Below are 16013 nucleotides of genomic sequence, written 5' to 3' on the forward strand. Positions count from 1 at the left end.
GAAAATCTTCTAAACCAGACACCTCGGGATCAAGTAAAATGTTAGTTGTTAAGAGGTATCCGGTTTAGAGAGGTTAAGTTCTTTACTGATTTTAAAAAAAAGGACCGTTATAAATGTCCGGTTTTTGGGAGAATCCCGGTTTACAGAGGGTCCGGTTTTGAAAGGTTTCACTGTATAAACAGTCCTTTCCTTTCGTAAATGAAATTCATCAAATTGGTGTTTGAACCCATGAATAGTTCGCGATTAAAAACAGTTCCAATACAAATGCGAGAGAAATGAAATTATTACTGGACATAAACCGACCAATAAGAACAGTTGCATTATCACTTAATGACCTATAGCTTTCCTCGGACAGGGTTCGTCGCTAGATGTTACCAGATCAACAGCGATACGTTCAGAATGACACATAATTAACACGGGTGACTCATCTGAAATTACAGTTGCATGTGTGCTCTTCTGTCATTCAGATTTCTACACAGGAATCGTCAACAGTGTAGTTTGCCATTGAGACGTCCACAGATATTTATTTTAAAGACTGTATCCAAATTGTTGTTCTGATGTCCAGAGATCTTCGTTTCAAAGACCATATTCAAAGTGTCGTTCCGATGTTCAGATAATCGTCATTTCAAAGACCATATCGGATATCAGAATTGTCGTTCTGACGTTCACAGATCTTCATTTCAAAGACCACATCCAAATTGTCGTGTCCATCTGGGATTTGTTTTACTGGTTTTGCGGATGTTCTTGGATTTTAATGGTGAACAGTAATAGATTAACACATGCATCTATTGGTTTGATGTTTAAACTCCAAGAGCATGCTGTTTAATGTTCAGCGTTTTTAACATAACAGATATTTAATCTTAAAGACAAGGTTTTACCTTGTTCCTTATTCACATTACTTTAATCAGTAAGGATCAGACATAAAGTATCTGCTTTTTTATTCAAATATTTTAATCAAAGCGAAAATCATGAGGTTACTTCTTTTAATTTCTTATTTTTACAGATGTTAGTCACAAAGGACAGGTTAACTATCTCTCCTGTACAATACATTATAATTATAGCGTTATAGCTGAACAGATTTACGAAATATGATATAATTTACGAAGACTATTGTTACGCACAGACGGATTTGTTCTTAACTCGCATGTCGCTTTGTAAAAATACAAAAGAATATGTCAGTTTATAATTAATTACAGGTGAATTTTGTTTCTTTTTAAAAGAAATCTGTATTAAAAAAAAGAAAGAGAGCAACATCTTATCTTAGAACGAGTGATAACTTGTTTTGCTCACCAAGTAGATTCAATTATATACTCTGCATGACAACTCACAACGACGGTTGGCTGTGTAGTTTACGACGTCATTATGAAGAATTACCCAGAATCTATTATTCTTGCTATATATCTGTACTACGTAGTATCTGCAAGTTTTGTAGCAAATGTCCAATCTCAAAGTTGCAGGCAGAGTCAAGATGGCTATTTAAAACTATTTAGCAACAAATCTGTTCAGTCTGAAGACGTTAAAAGATATTTTATAAAGAATGGGATCCAGTCTCCTAGCAACTGTCTCAATGCGTGTAGCAGACGGCTGGGCCAGTGGTGTCTGGGGTTCGTCTTCAACAAAGAAGAACAGCGGTGCACAGGTTACAAATTCAGTCTACTGACAATGCCGCAGATATCACAACTAGGATCAGTCGGATACGGTAAGTAAAACCACATTACTTTTTACCAAAGCCAAAGGAAGTAATAGTTGTGACTCCGATGACTGGAGATTTATTAAATATTAAAGTGCCTGGGTGCCAGGGGAAGATGAAAATATTAAGATGTGCAAATTATTTTTTGTTTGTTTTGGGATGCCAGGCTCAAAGTATAGACATAACGTAACGGTATTTAAAACCATATTTTACTAAGTCAAAGTAATAATAGTTGTGACTCCGATGGCTTGAAGTTTATTAAATATTAAAGTGCTTTGTTGGCAAGGAGGAAAATATTAATTGAGAGAGCATCAAAACATTTTCAATTTTGTTTGAATTTGTACAAACATATACTGTCAAAAAAGAAACGCATAGGCGAAATATTCATGGAATTATCTATTTAATACAAAGTGACATAATTTGTATTTATTTATGATCGTATCACAGTCAAATTGGACATGAGTATGTGACAATGTTCTTGCTATGGACTGACGGCGGTTTCGTCACCAAACAGCGTCGCGCGAGGGCGCTGAAATCAGTACCTTGTGTGGCCACCAGCAGCAGCAATCACTGCGCGACATCTCCTTGTCATAGACTGAACGAGTCTCTGAATCTGGGCACGTGGAATCCTAGCCCATTCTTCCTGCAGTGCATGTGACAGTTGCGGAATCGTCTGAGGCTCCGAGTAACGCTGGCGTACACGTCTGTCCAGTTCGTCCCATAGATGTTCAATGGGATTGAGATCTGGCGATCTTGATGGCCATGGCAGCACATTAATGTTATCATTCTGTAGGAAATCCATTGTTACACGTGTCGTATGCGGCCTGGCATTGTCCTGCTGAAAGAGTTCTCTCTGCTGATCCAAAATGGGAAGCATGTGACGGCGAAGAATTTCATCCCGGTAGCGTACAGCTGTCAGGTTGCCTTGTACGAACACAAGTTCACTTCTGCCGGTGTATGATATGGATCCCCCATCATGAAACTTGCTCCACCGAATCTGTCAACTTGGGCGACGCAGTTGTTGGCAAAACGTTCATTGCGGCGTCTGTAAACACGTTGTCGTCCATCACGTCGCTGTAGAAGGATACGTCACTCGTCGCTGAACCATACTCGCCGCCAGTTTCCCCAAGTTCCACCCCTGTACATTCGTGCACCAGCGAACACGTAAATGGCGATGTTGACGTCGCAGGTTCTAGCCCGTAAACCAGTTTCTCGAAGTCGGTTCCGAATGGTTTGTGCAGATATCCTTCTCAAACCAGCTATGCGTCCAGCAGTGTTCGTTGCTGTGGCAGTTCGGTGACGCAAGTGCAGAACCCGGATGTAGCGATCTTGTGCTGCAGTTGTTATGCGAGCTCTTCACTGCTGGGCCGGTCTTCAGCTGATTGAAACTGCTGGTACCTGTCCCAGAGACGTGAAATGGCGTTCTGATGGACGTTCATTGACGTGCGACTGCTGACTGCGATTCACCTAACTGGAGGCGGTCTATTACAATGTTTCGATTCGGCAGGCTTAGTCTTGGCATCTTGTAACTCGTCTACGTCGAAATGGAAATGAAGCATCATGGCGAGCATTGCAGCTTTAAATACCCATCACTACCCCAACCTTTTCCCCGAGTTTCACGTGCATTTGTCTAAATCCGACCATTTTACGCCGATTTCCTGCAATTGTCGCACAACGTGCGTTGAATTTGTTTTAGGGTGCATTTGGGCATGCTGTCCCATTCCAGGAACATTAACAAACATGGTCATACAGCAACATTGTACAAAAAAACCCCGATATTTGGTAAAATCAAACACTTTTCTTCTTTCCCTATCACCTATGCGTTTCCTTTTTGACAGAGAATAGATAATAATCAACAATACATAATTTAAAATAAATCAGCTATCACTCATAGTTAAGAATGTCGTCTAATCATCGAGCTCAAAATAATACTTTTCTTGATTACTTTATCCTGTCAACACAGCATTTGATTACTTGTTTGTCATTCTGTCTCTACTAGGTTAGTAGGGGATGGGTTAGGACGAGCAGAAATCTCGCATTCTGCCTACCTTATTACTAAAATTGATGGCAAAGGAGCCAGTGGCTTTAGCTTCGTCGATGACTGGTATATCAAAGCCATGATATATGCTGTCCAGTCTATGTGGAAGTGCATATAAAAGATCAATGAAAAAATATAGTGAGATTCCTTAAACAATTACGCGTCAGGCGTGCATTTATGGTGTCGTAAAGTATAGCAAAGGATATTTATTTATGCCCCTCCCCCCCCCCCCCCCCCCCAAAAAAAAGGAGGAAAGAAAAAACGAAGAAAAAAAAAGAGAAAGAAATATTTTATTTAACGACGCACTCAACACATGCTATTGACGGTTATATGGTGTCAGACATATGGTTAAGGAAAAAACGAAGAAATACAACACAAAAAGCATTAACAGTTAGAATATCTCCGAGTGTTTTTCTATTCTGAAGTTTAACAAGGCAGCCTAAAAATGTGTTGTTTTTGGCTGAAGAATTGTTTATTGTGTGTGCATGTGTGTCTTTATTTGTTTGTTTTATTTCTTTTAACTTTTATTATTGTTGTATTATTATTATTATTATTATATTTTTTTTATTCATGATTGTTTTTAGTTTGTTTTTGCATTAGATAATAACGTCGTTGGCGTCCATATGACGTTTTAAATAACGTCACACCCGTTCATTACAGAACTCGAGTCACACGATTGCACTGATTTGTGGGACCGAGGCCTGCCGAGTGGCGTTTACTCCGTGACACCACTTGATGGCGGAGAGCCAATCAGCGTCTTCTGTGAAATGACAGCGGACTCAGGCTGGCTGGTGAGATGTTGCTTCCACACGTTTAATGTATAGCCACTAAAATTTTATGCAGAAAAATATATTTGTTATGTAATTACAATCGTTGAAACGTCTGTTAGTCGATAACATCTTAACAATTGCAGCAAACTCAGGAATGTTCCTTTAAGGACTCAACGGGTAAGTGTAAGGCCACTACACCTTCTTCTCTCTTACTAAACACTAACCAACTAACCCACTATCCTGGACAGACAACCCAGATAGCTTAGGGGTGTGCCCAAGACAGCGTGCTTGAACCTTACTCGGATATAAGTACGAAAATAAGTTAAAATGAATATGTGGGAAGGAGAAAAACATATATAGCTGCTAAAAGAAAGAAATGGTGGTTTCTTCCGAAGATTATGATTCAAATTGTTTGACATCCAGAAACCGATGATGAAATAGTCTATGATCCTGCCGGGACGTAGTCCGGTGGTAAAGCGCCCGCTTAGTGCGAGGTCGGTTTGGGATCGATCCCCATCGGTGGGCCCATTATATCGAAAGCCGTAGTATGTGATACCATGTTTGTGGGATGGTACATATAAAAGAAAGAAAGAAATGTTTTATTTAACGACGCACTCAACACATTTTATTTACGGTTATATGACGTCAGACATATGGTTAAGGACCAAACAGATTTTGAGAGGAAACTCGCTGTCGCCACTGCATGGGCTACTCTTCCGATTGGCAGCAAGGGATCTTTTATTTGCGCTTCCCACAGGCAGGATAGCACAAACCATGGCCTTTGTTGAACCAGTTATGGATCACTGGGCGGTGCAAGTGGTTTACACCTACCCATTGAGCCTTGCGGAGCATTCACTCAGGGGTTGGAGTCGGTATCTGGATTAAAAATCCCATGCCTCGACTGGGATCCGAACCCAGTACCTACCAACCTGCAGACCGATGGCCTGCCACGACGCCACCGAGGCCGGTGCATATAAAAGATCACTTGCTTCTAACGGAAAAATGCAGAGGGTTTCCTCTCTAAGACTATATGTCAAATGTTTGATATACAATAGCCGATTATTAATAAATCAGTGTGCTCTAGTGATGTCTTTAAATAATACCCTGCTAGTGTCGTTAAACGAACACATTTCAAGTTATTTGTTATTCATTTAATTTTGTTGTCAATTTAAATTATTTATTTATTTATTTATTTATTCAATTTTATTTAATATAGATAATACAAAGGAGAGTGGACGGATCTGAGAATTTCACAAAGAATTGGGATACTTACAAAGCAGGATTTGGAGATCTAACTAATGAGTTTTGGCTCGGTCAGTATAGAATAATATCAATGCATGTCATCAAAAAACAACAGCAAATACACATCGTTAAACAATAATAAAAATAATATAATAAACAGAAAAAGGGGAACAACATCAGCAACAACAAACAAGAAACAACCACAAAAACCTTCAACTCCCAAAACAGTATCAGCATTCGGACAAAATTTCAGGAAATACTGAGACCAAATGAAGTTACTGTTTCAGAAAATACCGACACTCATGTATTAACTAAATTAAAGGTACGTTCCTGAGTTTGCTGCATTGTAAGATGTTTCCGACTAATAAAATACTTCTACGATTAAACTTACATATTAAATATATTTTCTTGTTTAGAATATCAGTGTCTGTATATTCAATGTGTTTCTGATCAACTCAATATTTGTAAGAAGCCCAAACTGAATTTTGTATTCAAATAATTTCGTACGTACGAAAAAATACTTTTTTAGGAAATAAAATGAAATTTAACCTAGTACAAATATTAGAACGATCAGAAACACGTTTAATATACAGCCACTAATATTTTATGCAGAAAAAAATATATTTGATAGGTAATTACAATCGTTAAAAAGTCTCTGTTAGTCGATAACATCTTAAAGATTGCAGCAAACTCAGGAATGACCTTTTAAACATTCAGCACCATTTAGAGATAGTGATCTACAGCTCGCCTTGAGTTTGCTTATGGCGAACACGGAACTGTGCTGAAACACGTGGGTGCGGGTTAGTTAACAGTGCATTGTATAGTCTTATATGTCAAACAGTACGACGTATTTTTCACTATTAGAGCTTTTTTTCAATAACTAAAGTTACACTTACTTACATTTTATTGTTTAGATTATCAATTTCCGAACATCCAAAGTGTTGGTCATCCTGGTGTTTCTAACACCACGAAATCCATTTTTGTTTTCAATGACGCACGACCCTCTGAGACGTAACGGTTATGGAGACGAACTGTAATATGTAATTAAGGCTATTTCTCTGTTTCAATGGTCACACACACCTGTTTTATTATGTTGTAACTTCATCCAAATGTGTTACAGATTAGTTTTAATTTCCACGGGTTCAGACACATAATAATTGAAAATGGTACTGAAGTGTTTTAAGAAACACTAACAAACACAAATTAACTGAAATGACTATATTTCAGGAAATACCAACATTCACAAACTAAATAAAATGAAACTATATTTCATGAAGTACTAACATTCATATACTAATTGAAATTACAATATTTCAGGAAATATCAGCATATGCAGACTAATTGAAATGACTATATATTCCAGAAATACTAATATATAGAAAAACACGTTTGAAATCATTTATTTTCTGGGCTTACATTTTTTGTAGTTTTGCTCAAATACGCATTCCGTAAGGTACTTAACCGCATATTGTCACAGACCACTGACCTATTAAATGGCCTAACAAAGTATTACGAGAACATATGTATTTGATTTGTCCCAAAATGTTGTTTATTCAACAATCTAATTAACCATCATACTTCACTTATTAATGATATTTTGTAAAAAAAATTAATAATTATGGCAATGGTCCATAATTAAAAAAATAATACTGTCAAGATGATTGGCATGTATTTCACTCCATCATGGTTTAGTTAAGGTGATTCAATAGTCAGATTTGATTTCCAATCATTGATGTAATTTTCATTTATTATCTGCATGCACTTTTGGAGAATAAGGCGCTTAAATCCGTGACAGTATACCTTTAAATTCTGGATCCAAAAGTTCGTATCATAGATTTGTATTATATGTTCACAAACATTATATTGCCGTTGTGTTCTTGACTTCATTAACTGCTCTACCGGCCTCGGTGGCGTCGTGGTTAGGCCATCCGTCTACAGGCTGGCAGGTACTGGGTTCGGATCCCAGTCGAGGCATGGGATTTTTAATCCCGATACCGACTCTAAACCCTGAGTGAGTGCTCTGCAAGGCTCAATGGGTAGGTGTAAGCCACTTGCACCAACCAGTGATCCATAACTGGTTCAACAAAGGCCATGGTCTGTGCTGTCCTGCCTGTGGGAAGCGCAAATAAAAGATCCCTTGCTGCATCTAAGAGTAGCACATGTATTGGCGACAGCGGGTTTCCTCTCAAAATCTGTGTAGTCCTTAACCATATGTCTGACGCCATATAACCGTAAATAAAATGTGTTGAGTGCGTCGTTAAATAAAACATTTCTTTCTTTCATTAACTGCTCTAGTCCACGAAACACATTAGAGCACCATGAACGAAATGATTTCACAGTAATAACTAAAATGACCCTATATGTAATGAAATACTAGCATACAGAAAGTGACTGAAATGATTCTATATTCCATGAAATACCAACATACATTAAAAGGACATTCTCGAGTTTGCTGCATTGTAAGCTGTTTCCGAAAAATAAAATATTTCTACGATTAAACTTACATATTAAATATATTTTCTTGTTTAGAATATAAGTGTCTGTATATTCAATGTGTTTCTGGTCGTCTTAATATTTGTAAGAAGCCCAAACTGGATGTTGTCTTCAAATAATTTCGTACGTACGAAAAAATATATTTTAGGAAATAAAATGAAATTTAACCTAGTACAAATAGTAGAACGATCAGAAACACATTTAATATGCAGCCACTAATATTTTAGGCAGAAAACTATATTTGATATGTAATTACAATCGTTAAAAAGTCTCTCTTAGTCGATAACATCTTAAAAAGCGCAGCAAACTCAAGAATGTCCCTTTAACTGAAATGATTCTATATTCCATGAAATACCAACATACACTAACTGAAATGATTCTATATTCCATGAAATACCAACATACACTAACTAAAATTACTATATTTTATGAAAAACACAAACTATCTGCAATGATTCTATATTTTATGAAATATACCGATTCAACTTAAAAACTTCACAATTAAAATGTGAATAAAGTCAATGAGTGTTGAAAGCAGGTATTTCTCAGGAATAAATATTGTCTACACTCCATTTGAAGCCCATCATAGCCCACGTGACCCTACCCATAGCACGTGCACAGCACCATTGATGCAAAATTGGTTTTGCACGTGTCACTGGTCACGTGACTAAAATAGCACACGTGTTTTCATCGTTATTTGCTCACAGTAGTCTGACACAAGCAAAAAACACATTAAAACGAATTTTTTTACGTGTTTCGATGTGCAACGTGAACATGTCGTCGGCATGTTGATCGCGGGAACGTCAGTAGCTGACGTTGGATGGGTGTTGAGTTGCGGTCGACGGGCAATTTATAATCTGTGGAAACGAGTACAACAAACGGGCACCACCGCTGATCGCTCCCGACTGTGTAGACACGTGTGACGTCATAGGCAGATGAGCGTCGTATTGTGTTACGTCACCCCCTCAACCGTTTCATGACAGCGACAGCAACTAGTAATGAACATTTCAGACGTCAGATGTCCGCCAAACGATCCGAAATCGGCTGCGAACCTCTCACCTCCACGCACGGCGCCCATATGGTGGACCCATTTTTACCCAATGTCATCGATGTCAACGTCAACTGTGGGCACAACGCCACTTGCGATGGATGGGAATGGAATAGAGTCGTGTTTAGCGATGAATCACACTGCGATTTGCCGATGGCAGGCAGAGGGTTTGGAGGCGACGCGGTGAACGTCATGCTCAGTGTTGTGTCAGTGAAGTTGACAGATTCGGAGGCGGAAGTGTAATGGTTTGGCGTGCTCGACGTTCTCGACTTCTTATCATCCGTGGGAACCTCAACGCTGTTACATACCGCGACCAGGTGCTGGTCCAGGAATTTGTGCTCCTCATGACAGCTCTTGGTCCAGGCCTGATTTTTCAGCATGACAACGCCAGACCCCATACGGCCATCTTGACAAGGGATTACCTGAGGAACGCGGGCATCAATGTTATGGATTGGCCTTCACGGTCGCCCAACCTGAATCCCATCGAGCACGTCTGGGATGTGCTGGGAAGACGCCTACACACTCTCAGGAACCCTCCACAGATTTGCAAAAACGTGGTGCCTCATTAGTAGAACAACGGCGCTGTATCCCTAATGCAGTCTTTACACGCATCAGACGTTGGAGGCGTTGCATTGCAGTATACGCGCTACTAAACCTGTGATTCCATCAGACGACCCGGCTTGTGAATTACCATTTTTACCATTTCTGGTTTTGATGAATGCTGTGGGCACATCGAACAGATTTTTGACTCGACATTTATTCCTATTCTTTCTTTGGACGTCATACAATAATAAAAAGAAACCCCTTATTTAACACGTTGTTCTGTTATATTTGCTAATTAGTCAAGATGAAACGGTTGTGAAGTTTTTAGTTTGACTTAGTATTCTAATATACACTAACTGAAATTATAATACTTGGTGAAATAATAACAAACATAAACCATCTGAAGTTATTCTATATTTTATGAAATGAGTAAACACTAATATCCACCGACTACCTGAAATGACTCAAATATTTCAGGAAACACTGAATTGACTCAATATTTCAGGAAACACTGACATCCACCGACAAACAGAAATGACTTGATATTTTAGGAAACATTAACATCCACCGACTAACTGAAATGACTTGATATTTCAGGAAACACTAACATCCACCGACTAACCAGCCAGAAGACTCACGAGCTGATGGTAGATCTGGGACGGTTCAATGGGGAGATTCGTCACGCAGCTTACAGCTCGTTCTCTGTGGGTTCAGAGTCTGATAAATTCAGACTTCACGTTTCAGGCTACTCTGGCAATGCCGGTAAGATTCTGGCTTCATTGAGGGTACGATATATGTCTTAAATTAGGGAAAGATTCCGGTCCCAATGAGGATAAGATATGTCTTCAATTAGGGTAAACTTTAAGGGTAACATACCAGTCTTCAGTGAAGTTAAGACAGGAATCTTCATTTGAGGTAAGGATTCAGACGTCAGTAAGACTCGATAGTTCAATGGAGGCAACTTCCCAGGCTTCATTGAGGGTAAGACTTGAGTTTCAGGGCTCAACACTTCAATGGTGGTAACTTCAGTTTGAGGGTTAGAGATCAGCTTCAATGAGAGTATGGCTTGTGGCTTTAATTAAAGTATGATTCCTGGCTGCATTGGTGTGAACAATTTGATATTTACTGATTGTGAGAGTCCAGATTTAATGGGAGTAAAGCTTGTAACATTGATAATAACAAAATTCGAGGCTTCATTAAGGGTAAAACTTCAGTCTTTAATGACGGTAAGGTTTAGGGTTTTAATGAGACTAAGATGTGTGACTTTATGATAGTAAGATCCCTGGCTTCACTGAGACTAAGACGTTTGACTTTATTAATGGTAGTGAGATTGCAAGCTTCAGTGAGGCGGTGGTCAGTCAAGATTTATCTCAGTGATACTTCTCTTGCATAGAATTTGTTTGATCGCCCTCTATGGCCATGGTCGGGTGTATAGTTCTTTTCTCTTTGAGCTTGGTGTAGAGTGCTCTCTTGGGGTGAGGTGGATCGTGGGCATTAATAAATCCGCTATATTTTCTTAATGCAGCAAGGTATCTTTTATATGCTTTTTTCCACAGTCAAGAATGCAAATACCACGGCATTTGACCAGTTATGGTGCACTGGTTGGAATAAGAAATAGAATCCAATCAGTTGAATGGGTCTACCCAATTATGTCCATCCTGCAATGAAAACAACTCAAGCGAACACTCATCCGAAAAAGCTAAATTCCACCCCTACGTTGTATTTGTGTAATCCATGTATGCCTAACCAGTTGCTGTCTTAAACAGTTTAATGTTTGAATGCCTAATAATAGCCTTTATTGGAAACCACTGAACAATGAAACGACTATCTTCATTTCCTGAACAAAAATGTTCAAATTCTTTGCTCTGATTTAGAGTATGCTATCTAAACAATTCTTAGCGCTACAAAACTACTCATAGTTGGTCTATCATATGGATGGGAGTTGTAATTAGCATACACTGTATTTTGTTTATGGAATGATAATGGAAACTATCAAATCAAAATATGTTCTGAAAAAAAAAAACCCACCCAAACATTGTTTTCTAACAAATTAACATTTCTGATGATGATGATGGTGATAGAGCTTGGTGCATGTACAGACATTTCCTTTCGGTTTCCACGCTATTGCTTATGCATAACTCCTGTACTCTGACTTCAGAGGACCTGGTTTGAGTTTGGAGTTTTCCTTCTCCTAGGAGAGTTTCCTTAGTAGGATTCTGGGCCTCTCCAGCCCAGTTTTGATTTTGGAGTTTCCTTCTCCTAGACAGCCGTCTCTCTTGACTTACGTCCACAGTCTGTCCGGTGCATATTAGTCTAGTCTCTACCCTTTGACCAATCCAGCTTGGGTGACCCTACCAGGAGCTGATGTGTCAGCTGGCATAGCTCTCCAAGTCATGGAAGCTACCTCACCACGTCAAGGGGCGGGACGTCGCCCAGTGTTACAGCGTTCGCTCGATGCGCGGTCAGTGTGGGATCGATCCCTGTCGGTAGGCCCATTGTGCTATTTCTCGTTCCAGCCAGTGCACCACGACTGGTATATCAAAGGTCGTGGTATATACTACCTTGTCTGTGAGATGCTGCATATAAGATCCCTTGCTGCTAATCGGAAAGAGTAGCCCATGAAGTGGCAACAGCGAGTTTCCTCTCACAATATCTGTGTTGGTCCGTAACCATATGGCTGACGCCATATAACGGTAAATAAAATGTGTTGAGGTTGTTGTTAAATAAAACGTTTCTTTCTTTCTTTCACCACGTCAAGGAATGGACCTCTGAATACAATTCAACAGAGCACAAAAATATACCAATGTTTAAGATCTAACTCGTTCTTTTCTAGTTTCCATATACATGTACAGTAAAGTACGCTTATAACGAACTGCAAGGGACCAGCTTCATTGGTTCGTTATAACAGTAGTTCGCTGTACACATTTGCAGAAGTTGGTAATTTTTATTCCGAAAGTCGGCCATTTTGAATTTTGAACTCAATATAATAGTAAAAAAAAAAAAAAATGCCTTGGTGATTATAAGACATTTATAAAAAATATATCATTTATTACAATCAATAAATACAACAAAACATTACTGAAAGATCACATCAAAAGAGTTTAGTGAATTACATGTACCTAATCACGTTTCGTCACGTAATCACTAATCGTGGTTTGTTTACTTAGCGTTGGACGCATAACTTCTAATGCCGAGTCAATGTCCGCAATGCTGTCAAATACTGGCAATCGAATATCTCCTTTGCTCTGAAAAAACAGTCTGACTGTCTTGAGTGCCTTGTGCGTTTCAACTGCTGTGGGCGTTGGCTGTTCGGGTGGCTCCTGTGTATCGTCCTCTGGTTCAGAATCACTGTGGCCGTCTCGTTTTCCGATAATCTCTGAAACGATGTCGTCATCTGTCAGCTGTTCGGTGATTACAACTTGCTCGTCTGCAGTGAGATAATCTTCCAGAGTGACACCATGTGGCACTGGCATGGCTCTCACGAGTTCATTCCACACTGTCTGTAGATTTGCTAACGGGGTGTTGTCGTCTTCGTCGTCAGAACTCTCAGAACACGCAGCACTTTTGAACCCACCCTTTGCAAAACAGTTCACGATACACGATGAGGTCACGTGACGCCAAGCACGATGGGCTGTGTTGATTGCCGTCAAGATGGAAACTGAGTGCTCCTGTTGACTGTCGAATGCCGTGATGATGTCACTCATCATCTCTCGTCGATAGTTCACTTTTACGTTTGCGATTATTCCCTGGTCCATCGGCTGGATTTTCGAGGTAGTGTTCGGGGGCAAAAAAGCCAGTGTTATACTGGTTAATCCGGAAACTTTCGGATGCGCTGGACAGTTGTCGACTAGTCGACTTGATTTCTTCCCGCTGTGACACTGTTCTCCTTTCAGTTGAAGCGTTCTTTGAGGAACAAGTTTGTAGAACAGTCCTGTTTCGTCTGCGTTGAAAATATCTTTTGGATGAAACACGGCAAGGTAATTTGGAAGTTGTGAAGTCAGCCAGTTATCAACAACCTCTTGGTCTACTGCGGCACTTTCACCATGCATAGCTTTGGAAATAATTCCCCGTCTTTGTTTAAAACGTTCTACCCATGCATTGTTTGCCTTAAAATTCACATGGCCAAGTTTGGCTGCCAGTTCGTCCGCTTTTTGCATAAGTAGTGGTCCACTCAAGGCGATGTTTTTATTGCGTGCTGACTTGAACCACAAAAAGAGAGCATCGTCGACATCATGAAATTCGGACGTGCGAATTCGTTTTCTAGCTGTGTTGAATTCTGAAGATTGACATTTTGATAAAATCGTTTCCCTCTGTTTCAAGATGGTACTGAGAGTGGATTTGGGAATCCCGAACTCAGCTGCTATGTCTTTCTTTGATTTTTGTCCGAGATCAACAGCTGCAACGATTTGAAATTTCACATCTAGATCGAGCGCTTTTCTTTTGCGTGATGTTTTCGTGTCCGTCATGATTGCATACTGAACGAAAAACTGACACGGATTTATAACAAACAAAGAGAATCCCATTAATTACCGCTGATTAATATCATTGTATATATATATTGAGTTGAACGTGTCAGACTGTTTTTGGAGTACGGTTGATCTCACGGCTCAGCTGTCCGTTAACACTGATTGGTTTGATACGTAACGGTTCCGGTATAATTAGTGACTTAATCCCTTAATTGATACCTGTTCCCAAGTCCAGACAAACAAAAGTTATTTAGGCTGTTGTTTTAGTGCGGTCGTGCGGTCGATCCCACGGCTTTGCAGCGTTTTACACTGATTGGTTTGATACGTAATGCTTCCGGTATTCACGGTTCGTTATGTAAACACTTATTTACACTGGAATTAACTATTTGGGACCACAAAATTGGTTCGTTTTAACAGTTAATTCGCTATACATAGTTCGTTCTATACATTAAAATGTATTACTAATATATAGGGGAGAAAATCGGGACTTTACAATCAGTTCGTTCTAACCGGTAGTTTGTTATAAGCGTGTTCGTTCTAATGTACTTTACTGTACTTTAAATTCATTAAATTGAATCACAAAACCGTAATACATTGCCCACTACATTGTTTTACACCATACAATTGTATTTTTCATGTTTACCTTCTTTCTATTTTAGTGCTTTCTTTCCTATGAAAATACCCATATCATAACGTTAGCGTAGTTCCTGGTGTCCAAGAATAATTTTAGTTTGTGTGGCATAGAGTTCGATTGTAGGTGGTTGGGTGTATGAGTATGTCAGAACAATACAAAGTTTATTTTTTGTTGTTTAACGATACCACCAGAGCATACTGATTTATTATTTCCATCTCTTATTAGATGTCAAACCTTTGATAATTTTGACAAAGTCAGAGAGAAAACCGGCTACATTATTCCATTAATAACAAGCACTCTTTTATATGCAGCATCCCACATACAGGATAGCACATATCAAGACTTTGATGTACCAGTCGTAATGAACAAGAAATAGCCCAATGGGCCCACCAACTGGAATCGATTCCAATCCGATGACGCACCAAGCGAAAAACCCTCCCCCAGCACCCCCATAAAATAAAAGGGGGGGGGGGGGTCATCCTTGTGAGCTGGCATGGAAATAATATAGGATTTATTTCTCATATATTTTTCTGCATTGCAGGAGACAGCTTTTCATACCACAACAATAGATTCTTTTCCACGAATGACCACGACAATGATGGGTATCCCAATTGGAACTGTGCTATGAACACCATGGGAGGCTGGTGGTTCCGTGCGTGTCACAAATCCAACCTAAATGGTATCTGGTACAACTCAGAAACTAGGTCAACGTACGGGTTGGGGATCGTCTGGTTCGATCACTGGATCAATGCATACTCCAGTTTGAAGACATCAGTCATAAAGATTAGACCAGTAAACGACACACTTCTACCATGAAGATTCAGCCAGGAAATGATGAACTTCAACCATGAAGTTTCAAACAGTAAGCAAAACACATATACCATGACAATTTAGCCAGGTATTGATGAACATTAAAAACGTGAACTTTCGAACAGTAAACAAAACACATCTACCATGAGGATTCAGCCAGAAAATTATGAACTTCAACCATGAAGATTCGAACAGTAAACGATGCACGTTTATGTGGCAAACAACTTTAAGGCTTTGTGAGCTCTTCAAATATACCGTATTTACGTTTGTTATGACTGG

General features: G+C 39.3%; 1 protein-coding gene across 1 annotated transcript; it reads left to right on the forward strand.

The window, feature by feature from the left end:
• Nucleotides 1-1662: 1662 nt before the first annotated feature.
• On the forward strand, nt 1663-15740 carry LOC121386020 (fibrinogen-like protein 1). Its single transcript, XM_041516816.1, has 5 exons — nt 1663-1699; nt 4389-4519; nt 5715-5811; nt 10422-10586; nt 15466-15740. The coding sequence occupies exons 1-5, from the start codon at nt 1663-1665 to the stop codon at nt 15738-15740; spliced, it is 705 nt and encodes a 234-aa protein (XP_041372750.1).
• Nucleotides 15741-16013: the final 273 nt, after the last annotated feature.

This window comes from Gigantopelta aegis, chromosome 12, assembly GCF_016097555.1.
Source record: "Gigantopelta aegis isolate Gae_Host chromosome 12, Gae_host_genome, whole genome shotgun sequence".
Taxonomy (NCBI): domain Eukaryota; kingdom Metazoa; phylum Mollusca; class Gastropoda; order Neomphalida; family Peltospiridae; genus Gigantopelta; species Gigantopelta aegis.